Here is a 24,757-nt window from a genome sequence, read left to right as displayed (position 1 = left end):
GGTCTGTGCTGCCATTTTAAAGGGAGAGATACAAGTTTTCTATTTGAGAAGCTCAGATTTTTTTATCTGTCATATATAATATTATTTGCTTTCTTGGAGAGGTAAACAAAAGAGTTGGTGGAATTGGTTTTACCATGTGCTCAGGTTGCCTAAAGAGAATAAGAAACATCATTTCATGACATAGTTGGGCATCTTTCTTTGAAATGCTTAGGAGAAATTTAAGCTAAAAGACTGTCATGGTAATTGCATCTTATGCATGATCATCTGTTATAGAGCATAAAGAAATTCTGTGGGGAACCTGGCATGATCCTGTAAACCAATATATATTACCGTATATATTGATATTTATTGATGTCAGTCAAAAATAAGGCCTATTCATGGTCAGGGAGTGCTGTGCTTGAAATTAATAAATGAAAAATAGTAAATGCTTATGGATTACCCCAAAGCTTCACACCTTTCTGTCATTGATACTTTAAGAAGAATGAGGAAAAGCTTTAGAGACTAGAGGTTCCTAACTTATTTGGCCTACCACCCCCTTTTCAAAAAAAAAAATTTATTCAGCTACCCGATGGAAATCTACTTTCTTTAACCCTATAATGCCTTTTTGAAATTTACATCATTTAAAAAAATATAAATTTTTTTAAAGAAATGATACATCTTAAATTTAAAAATTTGTTGTAAATTTGTGGTTTTTTCCTGCATTGAAATTTTTATGATGCAGTATTGTGTCATGTAACCACATAGTGTATTGTAAGCAAATCATTACTTGTACATATTCCTGCTGATGCATATTGGGCTGCATGACACACTTGCCTGCCAACACTTGCTTGTTAAGACCAGTTGGTGGACTTGATCAGTCATCAGTTACAGCTTGCATTTTGTGTGTTTATTTGGAAAATGATGTAATCACTATGACTTTAACTCTGTTACACAACAGATGAAACATGTACAAACAATTTTTCAAAAATTTCTTATTTTCTCTTCTTTCCTTATGCTTCCACCACCCCCTTATTTTTATTCAGTGCCACCCATTTGCATCCAAAGCTATGACTGTTCCCCTGGATCATTTCAGTGCCCCCCAGGGGTGGTATCACCCACTTTGGGAACCTCTCCATTTAGACGAAGAGCCACAAACTCTGTCCCACAAATGAAATAACCGGTATTTTAGCATATAGGAAAGTGTTGGTTAAAGATGTTGGAGTTACTTCATAGGAACCTCAATTTTGGGCTGCAAGAGACCACGGTAGCCTCTAGTTCATCTTTGTCACTTTACAGATTAGGAAACTAAATTGTAGAGACATGAAATTATTTTCCAGAGATCACCATAGTGGTAAAAGTGACAAAAATAAAATTTAAAACCAAGTCTTCTGAGTCTTAATTTAGTGGTTTTTCCCCATTTTTGCTACTCTGAAGCTCTCTTTGTGTAGGCAGACTGTTTAACTAGTTAGAGCTAAGATAAAATCAGTATGAAATGAGAAGAAAGTGAAAGGTAAGAAGACACTCTTTGTAATTACACTAGCTCCAACTTATTCAGATAAGCTAATGGATAAAAGAAAAACACCAACACAGACTATTACCATTTCCTACAGAAGTTTAATTGCTGTAAATAACTGCCTTAGAAAATACTTGGTATTCTTGCCAAGTGGAGAACATGGTAGCCAAAAAACACCAATGTTTTAAAATAAAGAGTCATCTGCAGCACATTATGGAAGGGGAGGGTGGAAAATTACAAATAAAAATACTTCAAAAAACAGTGAGAAGTAGATGGGGGATAGGCATGGAAAAATGAATCTGAAGAAATCTTTTCCCAAGATATAATTAATCCAGATCATTTAGGGAGTACTTATAGATGAAATCGAAATGAGGATGTAGATAAATAGATAAATAAGGCATTTGTTAAATGCTTACTTGGTTGCAGACATTTTGCTAAGCACTTCCTTCAAAGAGCTTGCATTTTAATGTGGGTAGACAATAGGTAAAGGGGTCCTAGAAAGGGGGAAGATGTGCTTGCGTGGTAGCATGGTCTGGAGATGTTTGGGAAATGAGATGAAAACCTGGATGAACCCTGGTAAGATATCTGTCCATCTGTCAGAGTCTGGCAATTTTATGAGTAGTGTCCCAAGTTTCTGCTGGGAAGAACAGTAAACAGATATAAAATATAACAGATCTGTCAGCATTTCTGAAACAAACCACTTTCATTAAAGATTGCAGTGTAACCTGTGCTCTTAGATTTTAAGTACCTCAGTGGAATTTGAACTAAAAAAAAATGAGGAGAACAGATAGAATAAACCGATTATATATAGAAAGTAAATCCAGGCTGGAATTGAGACAATTCTAATAGTATTGAAATATCATTTTTGAAGAATATGAAAGAGGAGAAGATATCAAACAATGAGATAAAAATTCTGGATTATGTTATCACCACAAAAAGTATTTAAGGGGACAGAATCAACTACTTACCATGTATCTGCTTTCCATTTACCAGTAAACTTAAAGGAAACTGATGTACACATTAATCAGGGGTATCCTTGTTGAAAATATGAGAGGAAACAGGCAGATTTTCTTGAATAATTTCAGTTGCAGATCATGTCTTAGGTCAAAAAAATCTACTGAAAAGACTAGAATATAGAATAGGTATATTTGTTGTTTGCTAATTATTTAAAAAGTAATTTTTCTTGCTACAAAGTGTTTGCCTTGAATATTCATTAACAGATTCTTTCACTCACAGAAATATTTGTAGTTTACATTCTGCTTATTGCAGTAAGTCCAAGAATACTATAACCAAAATATTGATTTAGGAGAACATCAGATGGATAGAGAATCAGATTGTGACATGCTTTAAAAGCTAAGCAGGGGTACTTCTATTTTATCTTAGTGGTAATAGGGAGGCATTAGAATTTATTGAATAGAGCACTGACTTGGTCAGATCCGCATGTAAAGAAAATCACTTTGAGGAAGGCAAATTGGAGTAAAGAGAGATTTGAGGCAGGGAGACCAATTAGGAAGCCATTGCAGTAGTCTAGGTGAGGTCCTGACCTAAGGTTGAATGAGGAGTGAGAAAGAAACAAATGCAAAAAAAATAGGGCAGAAATGACAAAATTTGTCAACTGATTGCATATATGGAGTGAGGGAGAGAGCAATTGAGGATGATCTGAAATTGTGAACTTGGGAGATTGGAAGAATGATGATACCCCTGACAGAAATAGGAAAGTTTGCAAGAGGAGTTGGTGGTGGTGGGAAGATACTGAGTTCTATTTTAGACATTTACTGAATTTAACCCAATAAGAAGGCAGCCTTGGGGAGGGGTGGGAAAAAGGAAAATTTTTTACCTTAATTACCAGAAGCACTTTTCATTCTCCCAGGAACAAATAAACCAACAAACAGGTTATCCCATTAACCAGGGAATTGAGGTCCTGGGCACCCAGTTCATGAGCTCCCCCTACTGGAGAAGGGAAAATTTGCCGTTGTTAAAATGCACCCGTAGTAATTTCTAAGGACCAGAAGCAGCTTTCTACTTCGTTTAGTTCTTCTATCCCCTCTCTATGTCTAATCAGGGAAAGACTTGGTTTATCTGTTCAAAGAAATGCTGTCACTTTAATATGTATTATTGTATAAACATGATATATGACAATGTTTATTAAAATATTGAAAAAATAATTGATATCTTTATCAAACATATACTTAAATGTGCCAAATTGTTTATTCAGAAACAATGATATTTAGGGCTTTACTATGTGCAAGACACTATGCTAGATATTAAAATTGTAGCTCCTGGCTTCATGGGGTTTGCAGTCTCGCAAGGGCAAATAAACTTACAATAAGAACTATAACACTTTTCATGGGGAAGCAAGCTCATGGGTAATATGTTGCAGCCTGTGCCTCTTCACTTCGTATTGATATTTTGATTCTTCTGAGACAATGACTTTTCAGGCTTCAATACCATGTTGCATTTCCAGGAGAATATTGGTATTAAAAATGTGGTTTTGTAGGAAGGCAACATGTTGTAACATTGAAAAAGCACCATGCAGTTTCTCTAATGTGATCCACTCCACTGTTATCTTCTTATTCTATACTGAGTCTTATCTGTAATATCTGTCCAAGATGTATTAGTATACTAAAGTTCGTTGGCTGACTATTATAATTTTCAATTAATCTGCATTTAAGTAATATGTACAATTTCCTTTCATCTTAAATCCTTTCCTTTCCCTCTCCTTTCATGTTTTGACTCTTACTTAACCTGGGCTCTCTCCTGATGACAACCCTTTCATGACCAGTTTTTCCAGCACTGGTTGTACTTTTACCCATTCCCCCTTATTACTGATTGCAGTGGAATACCATACACCGCATTGCCACTTTTAAGCCGTCCCTCTTCTATTGTCACATGGTGAACCTCACTTTCTTTGACGTTTATTCAGTTTATATCTACCATCCTATCAAAATTCTGGTAACTTTTGTATACTGACTTCCAGGATATTCCCCTCCTTTTGTCATTGATTTCAGTTCTTGTTTCACATTTTTTTTTTTCTTCAACTCCTTCTCTTATACTAGAGGACTTCAAAATGCATGTGCACCCACAAACACCCTAATCTCTCAGGTCTTTAATTTACTCATTTCCCATGATCCTACCATAGCTACACAGAGTTCATCTCACCTTTGATCTTGCCATCAGCCATGAAATGTATCAATTTCACATTTATGAACTCTGAGATTCCCTTATCTGTTCATAGTCTGTTGTCATTCCATCTCTCCTTCTGCCTTGCAATTCCTAACCTTGTTCTTTGTCCTCACTGTGCCCTCAATTCATTCCTAGGCCATCACTCCTACACTGGTCACACTCTCCTTCTTTTCCCATCTTTGCCTCTTCATGAACCAGTTCAACTCTATGCTGTCGTAATCTCTGGAATCCTTTGCCTCCATCTCTTTTCACCAGTCTTGTCCTGCCATACTTCAGCCTTGGACTATTCTCATCATCCCATTGCTTTTATTGCTACTTACATGCTGAAAAAAGATGAAAAATCTTGAAACCGCCCCGACAATAGTCATTACATGTTGATTACATAATCCCTATTCAGCTCTCATTGTTGCAAAGACAAATCTTTTTACCCCTTCCCCATTGATTCATCCCAAACTTTTTATCCCTTCTCAGATCTCCTTTTGATCTCTTTTCAATCAGCCTCTTAGCCAACACCTTACCTCATATTTCACTGGAAAAACTGAGGCTATTCACTGAGAGCTTTTCCTTCTCCTTTCCTCATCTCACATGACTTGGATTCCCTCTGCAACCTCCTCATCTACCCATCTAATGAAATAGACCCTCTCCTTGCCAAGGTATGCTCCTCTACATGTACAGGTGGTTCTATTCCATATTTCTTCTCTAGCAGATTGGCCTCTCTACATCCCCACTCTCTCATATACCTTCAATTTCTCTCTCTCTAATCTCTTCTTGTAACTTACAAGCTTCCTGCTGCTAATAAAAAAGCCCACGTCTCCCGTCTTCAAAAAACCCTTGATTGGTCTATCCTTGCTAGCTGTTGTCCCATTGTTCTCCTCCCTATTTTTGGCTAAACTCCTTGAGAAAGCTGTCTTTGATGGATACCTTTACTTCCTTTCCTCTCATCCTTTTTTTAATTTTCAAGAGTCTGGCTTCTGACCTCCTCATTCAACTCTGAAACTTCTTTTTCCTTAGTTACCAATGAGCTCTTAAGAAAAAAAAAAACTTAATTTTTTTTCTATAAGCAAAATTCGTCCCTTTCTCTTTCCTTTCCTTCTAATTGAGAATGAAAAAACTCTCATTACAAACATGTATAGTCAAGAAAATAAATTGCTATGTTGGTAATGTTGAAAAGGAAAAAAAATCTATGTAAATATATATATGTATACATACATAGTTATTATACACACATACATATATACATAAATACATGCATTTCTCATTTTGAACTTTGAGTCTTTTACCATTAGACTGATGAAAATTCTTAAATCTTTCAAAGTTGTATATCTTTTTGATGTTGTCATTGTATAAATTGTTCTCCTGTTTTTGCTCATTTATTTCTGCATCCCTTCATCCATGGTTTTTCAAGTTTCCTTGAAAGCATTCTCTTCATCATTTCTTACAGTATAATAATATTCCAACACATTTATATACTATAACTTTTTTCAGCCATTCCCCTTTTAACAAGAACCCCTTCAGATTCTGACTCTTCGACACCTCAAAACTATAAATATTTTATGCATCTTTTATTAGTTTGTTTTGCTTAGAATTTGTCCCTTAATCTACAGCCTGTGTCTTATTATCCCTTCTCTCTTCCCCCCTTTCTTTCCTATTTTCCTGTTGAGTAAAATGTATTTTTTATTCACCTCTCTGTGTGTGCATGTATTCTTTCCTCTTTTGACCAGTTCAAACTAGAGTAGGTTCAAATGTCATTTGCTCTGCCCCACCCCCAGTCCTTTGTATAGAATTCTAGTTGGGCACCCTGATAATGTGAGATAATTTCCTTAGTCTTTCTCTCCCTTTCCTTATCTAGTGTACTGCTTCTCCACCCCCATTCCACCCCCTGCATTCTTCTTTTAGCATCATCAAAACAGAACAGAAACATTCCCAGGCCTTCTGTCTATTAGATCTCTGTGACCCCTGATGATTCTAGAATTCAGAGGGGACACATGTATCGTATTCACACATTAAAATGTAAGTAGTTTATCCTTGTTGAGTGCCGTATGATTGTCAAGTCATACTTACCTTTTTATGTTTCTCTTCTGTGTTTGAAATTCAGAGTTTCAACATAGCTCTGATCTTTTCATCAGGAATGAATGCTTGAAAGTCTTTTATTTCATTAAAGATCCATTATCCTTTGCCTTCTGAAATATCATATCTCGAGTTTTCCACTTTATAGTGGTGACTACTAAATCATGTATTAGTTGGTAAATATTTATTAAGCATCTACTATATGTCAGGCACTATGCTAAGCACTGGTGATAAAAATAGGAAAAAAGGCCGTTCTTCAAGGAGCTTATGATCAAAAGGGGAAAGACTGTGCACAAAAAGACAGCTGAAAAGGTGGGAAGGGAAGGCACATGTGGAAGAAGTTACCCCGTGTGGAGGGATGATAGAGACTAGTCCAGAACTGCAGTTCATGGGAAATGAAGGACTGACTGACTTTCAAGTCCTCTTTAAGTGGAGGCTTTGGAAGGAATTCTTTGCTTCACTTTCTAGGCCTTATAGTTAGAGGGGCAGAAGATACTAAGGGTACTGATGAGTTGTGAGTATCAAAGATGATGTAGTCTCATAGGATGATGAGTTTCCTGTTGATGAGGTTTCCTAGGGACGAGATAATGATGGAGTCCAGTGTGAGTCTGACTATGGCTCTTTGGTATTTGAATTCTTTATTTTAGGCTGCTTGCAGTCTTTTTCTTTGACCCTGAAGAGCTAGATCTTGATAATAATGTCCCTGGGAATTTTCATTTTGTGGTTTCTTTCAGTAGGTGACTGGTAGATCCTTTCTACTTCTACTTTGCCTTCTGGTAGTAAGAGGTATAGACAGTTTCCTTTTAAGATTTCTTTTTTTGTTGTCAATTTTTATTTTTAATTTATTTTTAGTTTTCAACATTCATTTGCACAAGATTTTGAGTTACAAATTTTCTCCCCTTCTTTACCCTCCCCCCCATCCCAAGATGGCATTTATTCTGATTGCTCCTTTCCCCAGTCTGCCCTCCCTTCTATCACCTCACTCCCCCACCCCCATCCTCTTTCCCCTTTCTTGTAGGGCAAGATACATTTCTATACCCCACTGCCTGTATATCTTATTTCCCAGTTGCATGTAAAAATAATTTTTTAAACATTTGTTTTTATAACTTTGAGTTCCAAATTCTCTCCTTTCTTCCCTCCCCACCCACCCTCCTTGAGAAGGCAAGCAATTCAATATAGGTTATATATGTATCATTATGCAAAACACTTCCATAAGAGTCATGTTGTGAAAGACTAACTATATTTTCCTCCATCCTATCCTGTCCGCCTTTATTCAGTTTTCTCCTTTGACCCTGTCCCTTTTCAAAAATTTTTGCTTTTGACTACCTCCTCCCCCAATCTGCCCTCCCTTGTATCATCCTCCCCTTATTCCCTTCCCCCCTTCTTTCCTATAGGGTAAGATACCTAACTGAATGTGTATGTTACTCTCTCCTTAAACCAAATCAGATAGAGCGCAAGGTTCACTCATTCCCTTTCACCTACCCCCTTTTCCCTTCCATTATGACAACTTTTTCTTGCCACTTTTATGTGAGATAATTTACCCCATTCTAACTCTCCCTTTCTCCTTCTTCCAATATATCCCTTTCTCACCCCTTAATTTTATTTTTTTACATATCATCCCTTCATATTCAACTCACCCTGTGCCCTCTGTCTGTGTATTTATGTATATTCCCTTTAACTACCCTAATACTGAGAAAGGTCTCATGAGTTACAAATAGCATCTTTCCATGTAGGAATGTAAACAGTTCAACTTTAGTAAGTCTCTTATGATTTTTCTTTCCTATTTACCTTTTCATTCTTCTCTTGATTCTTGTCTTTGAAAGTCAAATTTTCTATTCGGCTCTGGTCTTTTCATCAAGAATGCTTGAAAGTCCTCTATTTCATTGAAAATTTATATTTTGTCTTGAAGTATTATACTCAGTTTTGCTAGTTAGGTGATTCTTGGTTTTAATCCTAGCTCCTTTGCCCTCCAGAATATCATATTCCAAGCCCTTCCATCCCTTAGTGTAGAAACTTCCAGATCTTGTGTTATCCTGATTGTGTTTCCACAATACTTAAATTGTTTCTTTCTGACTGCTTGCAATCTTTTTTTCCTTGCCCTGGGAACTCTGGAATTTGGCTAGAATATTCCTTGGGGATTCTTCCAATTTCTATTTTACCCTTTGGCTCTAGAATATCAGGGCAGTTTTCCTTGATAATTTTTTGAAAGATGATGTTTAGGGTCTTTTTTGATCATGGCTTTCAGGTAGTCCAGTAATTTTTAAATTACCTCTCCTGGATCTATTCTCCAGGTCAGTGGTTTTTCCAATGAGATATTGTACATTGTCTTCCATTTTTTCATTCTTTTGGTTCTGTTTTAAAATTTCTTGATTTCTCATGAGGTCCTTAGCTTCCATTTGCTCCATTCTAGTTTTTAAGGATTTATTTTCTTCAGTGATCTTTTGGATATTTTTAGTCAAATAGTGAATTCTTATCTCAGAAGCTAGGGTCTTAGAGTTTATGAAATGGGTTACTTTGGTCATTTACTATTATCTTGTGTACCTAATCTATTCCACTTACCCATCACGTTATTTCTCAGCCAGTACTAGATACTTTTGATGAATGTTACTTTATAATATAGTTTGAGATCTGGCATGGCTAGGCCACTTTCCTTTGCAGTTTTTTTCATTAATTCCCTTGATATTCTTGACCATTTGTTCTTCTAGATGAATTTCGTTATTGGTTCTTTTTGCTCCATAATTTTTTTTTGGTAGTTTGATTGGTATGGTGCTGAATAAGTAAATTAATTTAGTTAGAATTGTCATTTTTATTAAATTGTCTGGCCTACTCATGAGGAATTGATATTTTTCCAGTTATTTAGATCTGATTTTATTTCTTTGAAAATTGTTTTGTGTAATTCTTTTCATATAGTTCCTGGGTTTGTCTTGGCAGGTGGACTCCCCAGTATTTTATATTGTCTGCAGTATTTTGAATGGAATTTTTCTTCTTGTCTCTTGCTGCTTGGTTTTTTTTGGTGATATGTAGAAATGCTGATGATTTATGTGGGTTCATTTTATATCCTACAACTTTGCTGAAGTTGTTAATTATTTCAGCTACTTTTTAGGTGATTCTTTAGGATTCTCTAAGTATACTTTCGCATCGTTTATAAAGAGGAGTAATTTTATTTCCTCATTGCCTATTCTGATTTCAGTTTCTTTTCATTCTCTTATTGCTAAAGCTAACATTTCTAGTACAATATTGAATAATAATGATGATAATGGGCATCCTTGCTTCACTCCTGATCTTATTGGGAAGGCTTCTAGCTTATCCCTATTATACATAAGGCTTACTAATCGCTTTAGATATGCTATTTATCATTTTAAAGAAGGCTCCATTTATTCCTATGCTCTCTAGTGTTTTTTTTTTAATGGGAATGGATGCTATTTCTTGTCAAAAGCTTTTTCTGCATCTATTGAGATAATCATATGATTTCTGTTGGTTTTATTATTGATATGATCAATTATGCTGATAGTTTTCCTAATAATTGAACCAACTCTACGTTTCTGGTAAATGCCATCTGGTCATAGTGTATGATCCTCATCATATATTACTGTAATCTTGCTAGTATTTCATTTAATATTTTTGCATCAGTATTCACTAGGGAAATTGCTTTGTAGTTTTTTTCTCCATTTTAGTTGTTCTTGGTTTAGATATCAGCATTATATTTCTGTCAGAAAAGGAATTTGGTATGATTCCTTTGCCTATTTTTCCAAATAGTTTATATTTATGTTAGAATTAATTGTTCTTTAACTGTTTGATAGAATTCTCTTGTGAACCCATCTTGCCCTGGGGATTTTTTCTTAGGGAGTGCATTAATGTTTTGGTCAGTTTCTCTCTCTAAAATGGGGTCATTTAAGTATTCTTTTTCCTCTTCTGTAATCTGGACAGTTTAAAATTTGCAAATATTCATTGATTTTGCTTTGGTTATCAGATTTATTGACATATAATTGGGCAAAACTGTTCTAATAATGGCTTTAATTTCCTCTTCATTGGTGGCGAATTCAACGTTTTCATTTTTGATTCTGGTAATTTGGTTTCCTTTTTCCTTTTTTAAAATCCAATTAACCAGTGGTTTATCTTATTGGATTTATTTTTTTTAATAAAACCAGCTCCTAGTTTTAATTTTTACCACAATAGTTTTCTTACTTTTAGTTTTATTAATTTTACCTTTTGTTTTCAGGATTTCCATTTTGGTGCTCAATTGGGGATTTTTAATTTTTCTAGTTTTTTAGTTGCATGCCCAATCTTTGAACTGCTCTTCATCTATTTTATTGATGTAAGAGTTTAGAGATATAAAATTTCCCCTAACTACTGCTTTGACTGCAACCCATAAATTGTTATGTTGTCTAATTGTTGTGATTCTCTTTAAAGAAATTATTGGTTGTTTCTAAATTTGTTCTTTGATCGATTCGTTTTTTAGGATTACATTATTTAGTTTCCAATTAATCTTTAATCTGTCTTTCCAATATCCTTTATTGAGTGTAATTTTTATTGTGTTATAATCTGAAAAGAAAGCATTTCTGCCTTTCTACATTTGATTGTGAGGTTTTTATGCGCTAATGCCTGGTCACTTTTTGTATACATACGATGTACCACAGAGAAAAAATTATATTCTTTTCTATTCCCATTTAGTATCTAACTTTTCCAAAATTTTATTCACCTCTTTAACCTCTTTCTTATTTATTTTGTGGTTAGATTTATGGTTCAGAGAGGGGAAAAATGAGATCCCCCACCAGTATAGTTTTGCTGCCTATTTCCTCCTGTAACTCACCTAACTTTTCCTTTAAGAATTTGGATGCTATACCACTTGGTGCATATATGTTTTGTATTGATATTGCTTCATTGTCTGTGGTAACTTTTATCAAGATGTAATTTCCTTACTAATCTCGTTTAATTAGACCTATTTTTGCTTTTGCTTCATCTGATATTATGATTGCTACTCCTGCTTTTTTTTTTACTTTAGCTGAAGTATAATAGCTTCTGCTCCAGCCCCTTACCTTTACTTAGTGTGTGTTGCTTTGCTTCATGTGTGTTTTTTGTAAACAACATATTATAGGATTCTGGTTTTTGCTATCCACTTCTGTTTTATGGGTAAGTTCATCCCATTCACATTAACAGTTATGATTATTAACTGTGCATTTCCCTCCATCTTCTTTTTCCTCCTGTTTATCCTTCTCTCCTTTCACCCATTCCCTCATCACCAGTGTTTTCCTTCTTAGCACTGCATCTCCCAATCTGCTCTTCCTTCCGTCAGTCCCCCTTCTTCATCTCACCTTTTTTAACCTCCTCTCCTCCCTAAAGGGTAAGATAGATTTCTGTACCTAGCTAATTGTGTATGTTATTCTCTCTTTGAGCCAGTTCTGATGAGAGTAAGGTTCAAATGATTCTACCCTCCCCCAATAATAGGACTTTTCACACCTCTTCATGTGAGATAATTTACCTTATTATGGCTCTCCTTTCTGCTCCCAGTGTAATCCTTATTTTTAATTTTTTTTTTGATCATGGCTTTCAGATAGTTCCATATTTCTAAAATTATCTCTTCTGAATCTATTTTCTAGGTCAGTTGTTTTTCCAATGAGATATTTCACATTTTCTTCTTTTTTTTTTTCATTTGTTTGCTTTTGTTTAATTAATTCTTTTTTTTTCCCCAGAAAAGAGCTTTTTATTTATTAAATCTGATAATATGGGATTATGACACTAAATATGATGGAGGATTGTTTTGAGAACTGATTCTTGATAGGAGCTGGAGGGCAGCTCATTTCTTTTTTTTCTTTATTTAATATTTTTAGTTTTCAGCATTGATTTTCACAAGAGTTTGAATTACAAATTTTCTCCCCATTTCTACCCTCCCACCCACTCCAAGATGGCATGTATTCTGGTTTCCCCATTCCCCAGTCAGCCCTCCCATCTGTCACCCCACTCCCCTCCCATCCTCCTTTCCCTTCTTCTTTTGTAGGGCAAGATAAATTTCTATGCCCCATTGCCTGTGTATCTTATTTCCTAGTTGCATGCAAAAACTTTTTTTTGTTTGTTTTTTAACGTCTGTTTTTAAAACTTTGAGTTCCAAATTCTCTCCCCTCTTCCCTCCCCACCCACCCTCCCTAAGAAGGCAAGCAATTCAACATAGGCCACATGGGTATCAACATGTAAAACCCTTCCACAATACTCATGTTGTGAAAGATTAACTATGTTTTGCTGCTTCCTAACCTATCCCCCTTTACTGAATTTTCTCCCTTGACCCTGTCCCTTTTCAAAGTGTTTGTTTTTGATTACCTCCTCCCCCGTCTGACTTCTCTTCTATTGTCCCCCCTTTTTTATCTTCTTCTTCATTCTTTCCTGTGGGGTAAGATATCCAATTGAGTGTGTATGGTATTCCCTCCTCAGGTCAAATCCAATGAGAGCAAGATTTACTCATTCCTCCTCACCTGTTCCCTCTTCCCTTCCTAGAGAACCGCTTTTTCTTGACACTTTTATGCGAGATAATTTACCCCATTCTATCTCTCCCTTTCTTCCTCTCTCAATACATTCCGCTCTTATCCCTTAAATTGATTTTATTTTTTTAGATATCATCCCTTCATATTCAACTCACCCTGTGCCCTTTGTCTATATATTTTTGTGTGTGTGTGTGTGTGTGTGTGTGTGTGTGTGTGTGTGTGTGTGTATGTGTGTATGTGTGTGTATGCATGCATATTCCTTTCAGCTACTATGATACTGAGGTCTTATGAATCATACACATCATCTTTCCATGTAGGAATGTAAACAATACAGTTCAACTTTAGTAAGTCCCTTATGATTTCTCTTTCTTGTTTACCTTTTGATGCTTCTCTTGATTCTTATGTTTGAAAGTCAGATTTTCTATTCAGCTCTGGTCTTTTCACTGAGAAAGCTTCAAAGTCCTCTATTTTATTGAAAGTCCATATTTTGCCTTGGAGCATGATACTCAGTTTTGCTGGGTAGGTGATTCTTGGTTTTAATTCTAGCTCTGTTGACCTTCAGAATATCATATTCCAAGCCCTTCGATCCCTTAATGTGGAAGCTGCTAGATCCTGTGTTATCCTGATTGTTTTTCCACAATATTCAAATTGTTTCTTTCTGGCTGCTTGCAGTATTTTCTCTTTGACCTGGGAGCTCTGGAATTTGGTGACAATATTCCTAGGAGTTTTCTTTTTGGGATCTTTTTGAGGAGGTGATCTGTGGATTCTTTCAATTTCTATTTTATCCTCTGGTTCTAGAATATCAGGGCAGTTCTCCTTGATAATGTCTTGAAAGATGATATCTAGGGTCTTTTTTTGATCATGGCTTTCAGTTAGTCCAGTAATTTTTAAATTATCTCTCCTGGATCTATTTTCCAGGTTAGTGGTTTTTCCAAGGAGATATTTCACATTGTCTTCCACTTTTTCATTCCTTTGGTTCTGTTTTATAATATCTTGATTTCTCATCAAGTTGCTAGCTTCCACTTACTCCAATCTAATTTTGAAGGTAGTATTTTCTTCGGTGTTCTTTTGGACCTCCTTTTCCATTTGGCTAATTCTGCCTTTCAAGGCATTCTTTTCCTCATTGGCTTTTTGGAGTTCTTTTGCCTTTTGGGTTAGTCTATTTTTTAAAGTGTTGTTTTCTTCAATATTTTTTTCAGTATTCTTTTGGGTCTCCTTTAGCAAGTCATTGACTTGTTTTTCATTGTTTTCTCGCATCCTTCTCATTTCTCTTCCCAATTTTTCCTCTCCTTCTCTAACTTGCTTTTCCAAATCCTTTTTGAGCCCTTCTATGGCCTGAGACCAGTTCATGTTTTTCTTAGAGGCTTTTGATGTAGGCTCTTGGACTTTGTTGACTTCTTCTGTCTGTATGTTTTGGTCTTCTTTGTCACCAAAGAAAGATTCCAAAGTCTGAGACTGAATCTGAGTGTGTTTTTGCTGCCTGGCCATGTTCCCAGCCAACTCACTTGACCCTTGAGTTTTTCCTCGGGGTATGACTGCCTATAGAGCAAAGAGTACTTTGTTCCAAGCTTGAGGGGATGCACTGTTGATTTCAGAGCTATTTCTATACAGCCAGCTCTGCCACCCCAGCATTCCTCCTTCCCCAAGAACTGCCAATCCAGACCTGATGCAAATCTTAAGCAGGTTCTGCAATCCTGCTGTGATCCCCACTTAATTCCTCCCACCAGGTGGGCCTGGGGCTGGAAGTAACTGCAGCTGTACCCCCTCCCCCCCCCCTCCGACCCCTGGGGTGGTGGCTGAATTGTGAACTCTTTTCACTCTCTCCCCCGCAGCTTTTCCCACTAACCTTCTCTGTTGTCTTTGGTGTTTGTGGGTTGAGAAGTCTGGTAACTGCCGCAGCTCACCGATTCAGGGTGCTAGGACCTGTTGCATCCGGCTCCTGTTCTGGTTGGTTCTGTGGTCGCTCACGCTGAGCTCCACTCCCCTCTGTTCCGGGGGTGATAGACCTCATCCAGTGACCATCCAGGTTGTGAAGAAGCTTCACTTCCATTTTGTGTAGCTTATTGGGAAGAGCCTTTGTTTTGAGAGATGTCAGTTTGTTGACATTCACAGTAATGAATTTACTTGATAAAAATAAAGATTGAAATGTGACATTAGATTGTTCCAAATGATGTTCGAATAGACCTTTGGTTCCTACAGAATTAATTTTAAAGTTTGTGCCTAGTAATATGAATTAATATGTTAATTATGAAACATATATGTATATTTAACTAGCACCTGGAAATCAACAAGACCTTCCTTCCACAAAAAGTGAAGATTTGGGGAATGTTCAGGAGAAGTCCACCAAAAGTCTTGTTGTAGGTCCTCTTGATCTTCGCTTGCATAGCAGTGCAGTACACAGGATTTTGAAAATGATTGTTTGTGCCTTGGAACATGAATATGAACCTTACAGTGGGATAAAACCAGGTAAGTTGTTGATTTGATGTTCATTCAATTGCCAGTTGAATTAGATTAGTGTTTAAATGCAGTTTTTCTCTTTTCTGTTACTGTACTTTTTTCTTAAACAATTTGTTCATATGCTGTACCTTTTTAAACGTGGAATGATCTTTATTCCTAGGAGTAATATTTGCTTTGGAGGTATGGGACAAATGTTTAACTGGAAATATTTAATTTAGTAAATAAAACATTGTGGAAACTGCTTGTTGTCTTATCCTAAAGAAAGGGCCTTTTTATTTAAGTCATACATGAAAACTATTCTCCTGACTTCTAGGCCATCTATATCCTTGTTGATGGAAATTTTCTGCTAGGTTTTTAGGGCTATGAATTTATGATATAGGGAATTAATAAGTTTTAAGATGTTTAATGTTCTATTCTAATATGCTTTATATGGCGAAAAGATAATTCTAATGAGAGATAAGGCAAAGCAACTATTTAATACTTTGAGCCTATGATCACTGTGATGTTGTTAAGGTGTTATCATTTACATTCACTTTCTGTAGGATAACCAGATCATGGATAATTTGTCAATGTAATTATGATGTAATATTGGGCTAGAATTAACCCAGTATTTGTTCCTGCATGGTGTTGTGTGGGGGACAGACATGCATAGCATCCTTCAAAACAATAAAATACATTTTTCTTCTCTTCATTAATTCCAGTTCCCACCTCTGTACATGCTAGTTCCACTTCCATCATTCTTAAAATGCTTCTCACTTCTATATCTTGGAACCCCTATTTTCCTTCCGGTTTTAGTTCGAGTGTCTCTTACTCTAAGTTGTCTTTTCTGAGTCCCCTCATTGTTTGTGCTTCCTAAAAGAATCACCGCATTTTTTTTTTGTACTTTTTCTGCATTCACTTTAATGTTAGTATAGTTACTCTCTGAATCAGTGTTCTCCCAAGTGGACAGCTGTGAACCCAACGCAAGAGGTTTTAACCATTTAGGAGGTGGGAAGATAGGTCCCATCCCATATTTTCCACAGTAGTCAGTCATGGAATTTGCCTTCAGCACAACCATATCCACCTTTATTCCCCAATAATTTCCTACTCTGATCCTTTCCTGCACAGTATAAACATCCATCTCCACCTTCTGAACTGGATGTTTGCTCAGTTATAAGCTAGTTGCTACTTTGGCGCTGACAGGAGCACCTGTACAGGTGCCATTTGCAAAACGATGAAAAGACATGAAGAAACAGTTCTCAAAAAAAGAACTGCACACTTAACCATATGAAAAGATTGTACTAAGTCACTAATAATGAAAGAAACATAAATTAACGTCACTCAGATTCAGTAAATTTTCACAGATGACAAAAGATGGGAATAGTCAGTATTACAACATCTATGTTAGAAAGACATACTAATACACTGTTGGTGATTAGTGAATTGGTTTTGCCATTCTAGAAAGAAATTTGTATTTATTCTTAATAATGACTAAAAATTCTATAACCTTTGACCCAGATATCCCACTCTTAGACAGAAGAAGTCTAAGTTAACTGATTGAAAAGCATTCATTAATTGGCCTCTGTGTGCCAGGCATTCTTCTAGGTACTGGAAATATAAAGAAAAAAACCCTTGAAATTTATATCGTAATAGGGGGGACAAAATGCGTGTATGTATGTACAAAATACAGCATTATCACCTGAAGGGAACCAAAAAATGTCTCATGTAAAATATGATTCTTGAGTTTAATCCTAAAGGAAACTCAGGGATTCCAGGAAGCATAGTTGTGGAGAGAGAGTATTCCAAGGCAAGAGGGAAAAGCATAGATTTGGTAAATAGGAATGGGAATGCACTGGAGTCAGTCTTAATGTCCTTGCAAGAGCCATTAAATTTGCAGTGTGAGCATTTACACCTCAGAAATTGGCAGTTGTTATAAATCAAGGCTTAAACACTTTTTTAAGAAAGTTAATAATTGCAGATTAAACTTAATAATGTGTGTGCATAGTTGTTTTCACTTTGAACCGCCCTGTTGTTTAATGTACACCCCTGTATTATTGCTTTATAAATATTGCTTGAGCTCAGAAAGGGCATGGTGGAAAGTTGAAGGAATAGTGTCATCACCTGAGTGGAAACTTGGTGACTGCAGGCTAATAGTAATAATAATAATAATAATAATAATAATAATAATAATAATAATTTGAAGGTAATAGCAATAGCTCACATTTATATTGTACTTTAGGTTTTTCAGAGTGCTTTATCTCTGTTATCTCATTTGAGCCTCACAGGACTTTAGATAGGAGTGCCTTGTGTGAGGAAATGCAACATAACTTGTATGAGACCGCAGAATGTATGCAAAGGAGTAACATGTAATTGAGTTGGCAAAATTCAATGGGGCCATGTTGAAAAGAGTTTTGTATGTCAAACGAATAAGTTTTTGTTTGTTCCTACAGGTAATATTGAGCCACTAGAGTCTGTAGATTAGAGGGGATGGCATGGTTAGACTTGGAGTTAGAGAAAAATACTCTTATGGAGGAGAGAGTTGAGTGGGGAAAGACTTAAGATAGGGAGACCAATTAGAAAGCTATTGCAGTAGTCCCTGCAAATGATGAGGATAATGATCTAAGATGGTGTGTAGGGAGAAAAGAGTATATATGCAAGAGATGTAAATGATATGGAAATGATGGAAATTTAGAATTTGATTAGATATGTGAGGTAAGCAAGAGTGATGAGTTGAGGATTGCATTGCAGTTGCAAACCTGATTGAAAGGTTCTTAGTGCTCTCAGCAAATAGGGAAGTTTAGAGAATAGGTAGATGTGGAGGAGAATGATAATGAATTCTGTTCGGAAATACTGAATTTGAGATGCCTTTGGGACATCTAGTTTGGAACATCCAATAAGCAGTTGAAGATGTGGAATTGAAGTTTAGAAGATAAATTAGGGCTGGAATTACATATATGATAGTCAGCAGCAAAGAGATAATAATCCCATCTGAGTTGATGAAGTCACTAAGAGTGTATAGAGGGAGAGAAAGAGAGAAGATCCCCGGATGGAGAATTGTAGACATGCCTATATTTAGAGAACCTGGTATATATGAATATCTAGTAAAGAAGATATAGAAAGAGTGGTTAGACAGGTAGGAGAAGAATCACAAGAGACCAGTGTCATGGAAACCCAGGGATGAGTGAGTTTCTGAGAGGAGAGAGTATTTAGCAGTGTTCTGTGCTGAGGAGAGTTCAAGAAGAATGTTATTATTGTTGAGTCATTTTCAGTTGTGTCCAACTCTTCATGACCTCATTTGAGATTTTCTTGGCAAAGATACTGGAGTGGTTTGCCATTTCCTTCTCTAGCTTATTCTACAAATGAGGAAACTGAGGCAAAGAGGGTTAAGTGACCTATCCAAGGTTGCACAGAAGTGTTTGAAGCCAGATTTTAACTCAGGAAGATGAGTCTTTCTGACTCCAGGCCCAGCACTCTATCCACTGCACCAGCTCGCTGCCCTCTCAAGGATGCTGAGGGTAGAGAAAAGGCCATCAGATTTGTAAATTAAGAGATTATTGGTCACTTTGAAGAGGGCAGTTTCAGTTGTTGGAAACCACATTACTCAGGGTGAAGAAGTAAGCAAGAGAAGAGAAAATGGAGACAGAAGGGAGAGAAAACTTTTTCTAGGAGTTTGGCAGAGAAAGGATGAAGTGGGAAGGAAATGTAGAGTTTAATGATTTAAAAAAAATTTTTTTTTATTAAGGATATGGGGGACTTGGTCTTGCTTGTAGCAGCTAGGAAAGAGCCTGGATAGTGAAAAATGAGAGTGTAAAACCTTAATACAAAAAGAACGAATTCAGCTTAGTGAAAATTAGTCTCCATCTAAGTAGTCTAACTTTTATTGTATAATTGATATTTGTTAAAAGAAAAATAATTTTAGGTCTTGGTGAATACCATCTATGAATAGGTTTGGGGGAAAAATTTAGAAATAAGAAGTACTACTACAGGTAAAGAAAAAAATTTAGTCTCTTTTGTAAGGATATCATTGAGGGAAATTTCCCCCTTCTATTTTTTTTTCCTTGCTGAATTTTCATCATATTTTATTATAGATGTTGTGGATGAATATAGAACCATACCAAACACTGAAGAAGTAGCATCTCTGGAGGAATATATTCCTACTCGACTCACTTGTGTTACTATTCTTAAATGTACTGTTACAGTCTTCATGGCTGAATTCAACTTATTAGGTCATTTGCTTCCTGTTATTATGGGCGAAAAGGTATGACAATATTTGCAACTTATATTTTCCTACATGTGTAGTACTTGTTTTGTATTTTGAACATAACATTTTATACTATATGGGTATAACATTTTAAATGAATGAATATCTATGTAGCTCTTTTAATAAGTTACTCATGCAATTGTGATCTTTTATAGAAGAAATTACCAAAAAAGTATGATAGGAATGGTGAACAAATAGTCATATCAGTATTTATGATATATTGTGTGTTCTCTTCTATCTACTATTCTGGAAATACTTGTTGGGTATCATATCATTGGAAAAATAATTTTCAGAAAATTTTGGTGAAGAATAAAGAGATTAAAGAGAAGATTAAAATATTGTTGCATATTGTACTGTTTCTCTGTTAGCAACAAATTTGGTATCTTTCCTTATAAAGACTTGAGCACTTACACACCCACAGCATTAAACACACACACACACACACACACACACACACACACACACACGTTTGCATTTAAGCTTCATTCCATCTAAAATTTTCTTTAAAAATCTGGACCTCTAGAGGGTCTTCACCTCTCTGCTCTGCCCTTGTACACCAAGCTGTCATGATTTTGCTCTGTCTCAATAAGAATTTACCATCCTCAAAGAGGTTTCTAGAGTTTTAGTCATTTCCATCAGAAGAAGAGGAGAGGCAAAAGTTGTTTTCACATCGTAGGTAACAATACAGAAATTTCTGAGCCATGTCAGTATACTATTTTTGGTCAAGGAAGGGCCATAGTATAACAAAATGTTCAGTCATGAGCTTTTTTTGTGTGGGGAAAAGTTTCTGAATATAGCTAAAATAAGCACAGAACTTTTTCTAGGGTCTTCTTTTGCTAGTGAGGAGATTTCCTTTTTTCAGCTAATTTATCTTCCCTCCTTATTGATTAGTTTTCTCTTTTCAATCTCTTTAGCTATTGATGTGAAACTAGATACATAACCAGTTCATATGTTTTTACTAAGCAGGCCCTCTTTAAGGTCAATTTAATCTCTTTGCATGGGTAATAGATGGAAGATCCAGCCCTGGAGCTCCTAGAGTAGATTGTTAAATCTTTGGATATCCCAAAATTTCTGGCCTTCTTGGTGTTGTTCAAGAGGGCATAGTGGGACAAGTATCTGGGCAAATCTACCAATATCCCTTAATTTATTTATCTCTTTACAAATCTATAGAAACATTCATGAGAATGGCTGCTTTGATCTTTATTACAGTATGAAGCAATTAGAGTTCATTTGCATTTACATAATTATTGTAATTGTCAGTGTTGCCATCACTTATAGTAATTTTAGTATTTGGCTGCATTCAAATTGCTGTCCTTTGTGAATCTTCATTGAATTGTTGGTCAGAGGCTGCCAGATTTTCTGTTGTGTTTTTCAAAGTGTTTTGTGTATCATTTGCCACCTTCATGGCTTTCTTCCTGGCTCAGATCCTGAGAGGGCTACCCAGTAACCTCTACAGAGAAGGCAACCAGATTCATTCCAGAAAATTGAGTTGTGTGAAGGCTCAGGATAAGCCATTTCTTTGGAGTCAGATTGGTTCAAGTATTTCTTGTGTATTCTAGGGAACCCATTGATAGTTTGTACTTCTTGAGATCAATTTCTGGTGACTTGGAATCCTCTAAAGCAGTGTTGTCAAACTCATATGGAAATGGAGCCCTGTCAACATATTGACTAAGAAAACTGCAAATTAACATCATCTATATTATATTGTATTTTTATTTTATTAAACATTTCCCAATTAATTTTAATCTGGTTCAGGCTGTACTCAGTAGGGCCTGTTACAATGAGTTTGACTCCTTCACTCTAAACCACACTGTTGTACTGACCAAAGGCTATGCTTCTTCTCTAATGGTTCTAATATAGTATTCTGCAGTGTATAAAGGAATTTCTGCACCCTCTTAGAGGTGATAGAGTTTAATATTATCATCATTTTAGAGATGAGGAAATCAAGACTCAGGGCAATTAAGTGACTTGCCTTTTGATGCGTAGTTGCAGAGCCAAAAGGCAAGTCACTTAACTGTCCTGAATCTTGATTTCCTCATCTCTAAAATGAGGATAAAAATAAAATTTTACCACCTCTACCACCATTTTGAGATATAGTAGCGGAGCCAGGGGCAACTAGGTGTTGCAGTGGATAGAGTGCCTGGTCTGGTGTCAGAAAGACTCATCTTCCTGAGTTCACATCTGGCCTCAGACACTTCCTAGCTGTGTGACCCTGGGCAAGTCACTTAACCCTGCTTGCTTCAGTTTCCTCCTCTGTAAAATGAGCTGGAGAAGGAAATGACAAACCACTCCAGTGTTTTTGTCCAAGAAAACCCGAAATGGGGTCACAAAAGAGAACCAAGACTAAAACCCAAATCATCTGATGTTAAGTACAGTATGCTTTTGACCATCCACACTTGCCTTGATTTAATTCTGTATTGATTTGATGCTGCTGTATATTGAAGCCATCTGAATCTTTTCTTTGATACATTGATTGTGAAAATTTGATTTGAACTCTTTGATGGCAGGGATCTTGTTTTACCTCTTTTTAGCATGGTGCCTGGCACATAGTAGGCATTTAATAAATGTTTATTATCTGACTAGCTACTATAGTTCTGAAAATGAATTGAACTGTGTATGCATTTTTTTTTTTTTTTAGAACTCCAGTAGCTTCATGAACACCACAAACTTTCAGCCATTACGACCTTTGCCTTCTATTCAGATACTTGTTGATAAAATAAATTTGGAACATTCTATGCCTATGTATGCTGAACAGTTGGTACACACAGTCAGTAGCCTTAGCCAGCCTTCTGACAACCTGCTTCATAACTGCTATGCACACTGCTACCTTAAGGTAAGAAATGAGAACTCTACTATTTTACTATTCTGTGGTAATGCTATTCATAACAAGTACAAAGTAGTCCTTCAATATAGACTATGTAATTTGTGTGAACTCCTTCAGTGAAAAAATATACCTGAAGCTCAGGCTTTTTGTCCAATGGCCAGTGGCTTTTACTTTTCAGCCACCTCTCTCATTTAGTGGATGTTAATTTCTTAAGGCAAAGGGATAATCTTTCTGTAATCCTTTTAAGTCAGGTTGTAAAAGAAGTGTTGTTGAGGGTGGTCACTGTTGGCCAATCTCTTCCCTGTTACAATCCTTTTATATTACAAGTAATCTATCGCAGTGCAGGTGCATAAAAACATACATTTATTGCTCAACACTTGAGTTTATTTGCTAAGCAAACACAGATGTATAGTCTAAGCAGAGACAGTGTATACCTAAGGAAATACCAGTTTTATGTGAAGAGGAAACTGTAAAAACAAACAGTAAATTGAAGAAAAATTACTTGGAAGCTCTAAACTTCAGGTAAATTACTGAGAGATTAGGAGGCTATACAAATAGATCACTTGTCTTTATTGGTTCACTTTATATATTTTGGTGCTTTAAACTTTTAAAAAGTTTATAAATTGGTGCAGTGAAAATAAGCCATTATAAAGACTATTCTAGGCCTGGTTTCTTCAGGTGTATATGAATTAATGATGTTACAGTGGCACAGTTTACAGGCTTTGCAGAAGAGAACTTGTTATTCTACGGAGTATGAACTATGCGGTTTGGATGGTCTAAACCACTGCAATCCGCCCCCCCCCCCCCAAACAAACAAACAAATAGAACAAAAGGGGTAATGATGCTGATGATTAACAACTCATTTTGGAAAAGGGTTGAGGGGAGGCAGAAAAGAATGAATTTTTTTCAAGTGCTCTTTTTTTTATTAGTCTTGTCAACTCCTTTCCAGCTGCCTTTTTACCCTAGAGATACATCTGCCCCTGTGGCCCTCTCTTCTCATTGGTTAATTCCTGCCTGGATCCTTTTGAGGAAATGCCCACCCAGTTACCCTCCCTGCCCACCCTCACATCCTTTGGCTTTTTAGCTCCTTTTTATGTGTCCTTTTATCCTATTAGAGTGTATGCTCCTTAACAGAGTGGACTCTTTCTTGCATTTTCTCATAACTGCTCTTTCTCTCTCTCTGTCTTTCCATGACTCTCTTTCCTTCTTTCCCTCCCCATCACTCTCAGTCTTTGTCTCCCTGTTTCTGGCTGCCTCTTGCTGTCTCTCCCCGCCTCTTCCCTTTCTCTCTTTCTCCCTTCCCTCCTCAAAGGATCTGTCCATCCGGGGCCAGTACTAGGGTGGTGTGAGCTGAGAGATGTTTTGGAGACTGAAATGACTAGACACCACAACTGATTGGATAAGTGCAATGAAGGAAAAGGGAGGGATCAAGGGTGACTCCAGGGTTTTGAATGTGGTTGACAAGTATGTCTCTGCCATTGACAGAAATAGCTAGGAGAGAACAATGGGCACAAACTTAGGGAAACCCGAATTCAAATGTGACCTAGGACACACTAGTTGTCTAGTTTTGGGGAAGTCATTTAACCTATGTATGCCTAAGTTTACTTTTCCATAAACTGGGGAAAAAAATAACATCTACCCCCCCAAGGTTCTCGTGAGGATAAAAAGAGTGGTATTTGAGTGCTAGCAATCATTGTGTAGTTGTCATTGTCACAATTGTTGTCATCATCATTAACATCATCATCTTCATCATCTGTCACTGGTGGATGTCATTGAACCTTTGTTTATTTATATGTAGATTCGATGCTTTTCTGTGTCCATAAAGATACTAGTCATTCATTTTTAATAATGATAATGGTTGTTGTTTGTACTTTGTTGTCAAAGAGGACTGTGACAGCAGGAAGGTGATGCCATGACTTGCAGGTGAATTGGAGTTAAGGGAGGGAGGGCTGTGCAAAGTCACCAGCTTCACTTTCTCCTCATATAACAAGAAAAACTTCCTAACAGTAAGAACTATTTGA

The 24,757-nt window shown here is 36.4% G+C and overlaps 1 protein-coding gene across 1 annotated transcript in view; it reads left to right on the top strand.

Annotated features, from left to right (window-relative positions):
* Positions 1-24,757, top strand: part of VPS13B (vacuolar protein sorting 13 homolog B) — a 1,100,792-nt gene that overhangs the window by 117,006 nt on the left and 959,029 nt on the right. Inside the window, 3 exon segments of the mRNA XM_036759288.1 lie at positions 15,490-15,681; positions 19,740-19,909; positions 22,551-22,745. Coding sequence (XP_036615183.1) covers positions 15,490-15,681; positions 19,740-19,909; positions 22,551-22,745 — 557 coding nt within the window.

This window comes from Trichosurus vulpecula, chromosome 1 (assembly GCF_011100635.1).
Source record: "Trichosurus vulpecula isolate mTriVul1 chromosome 1, mTriVul1.pri, whole genome shotgun sequence".
NCBI classification, from domain to species: Eukaryota; Metazoa; Chordata; class Mammalia; order Diprotodontia; family Phalangeridae; genus Trichosurus; species Trichosurus vulpecula.
Note: the sequence above shows the minus strand (reverse complement) of the source record. Positions and strands in the feature narration are given on the sequence as shown.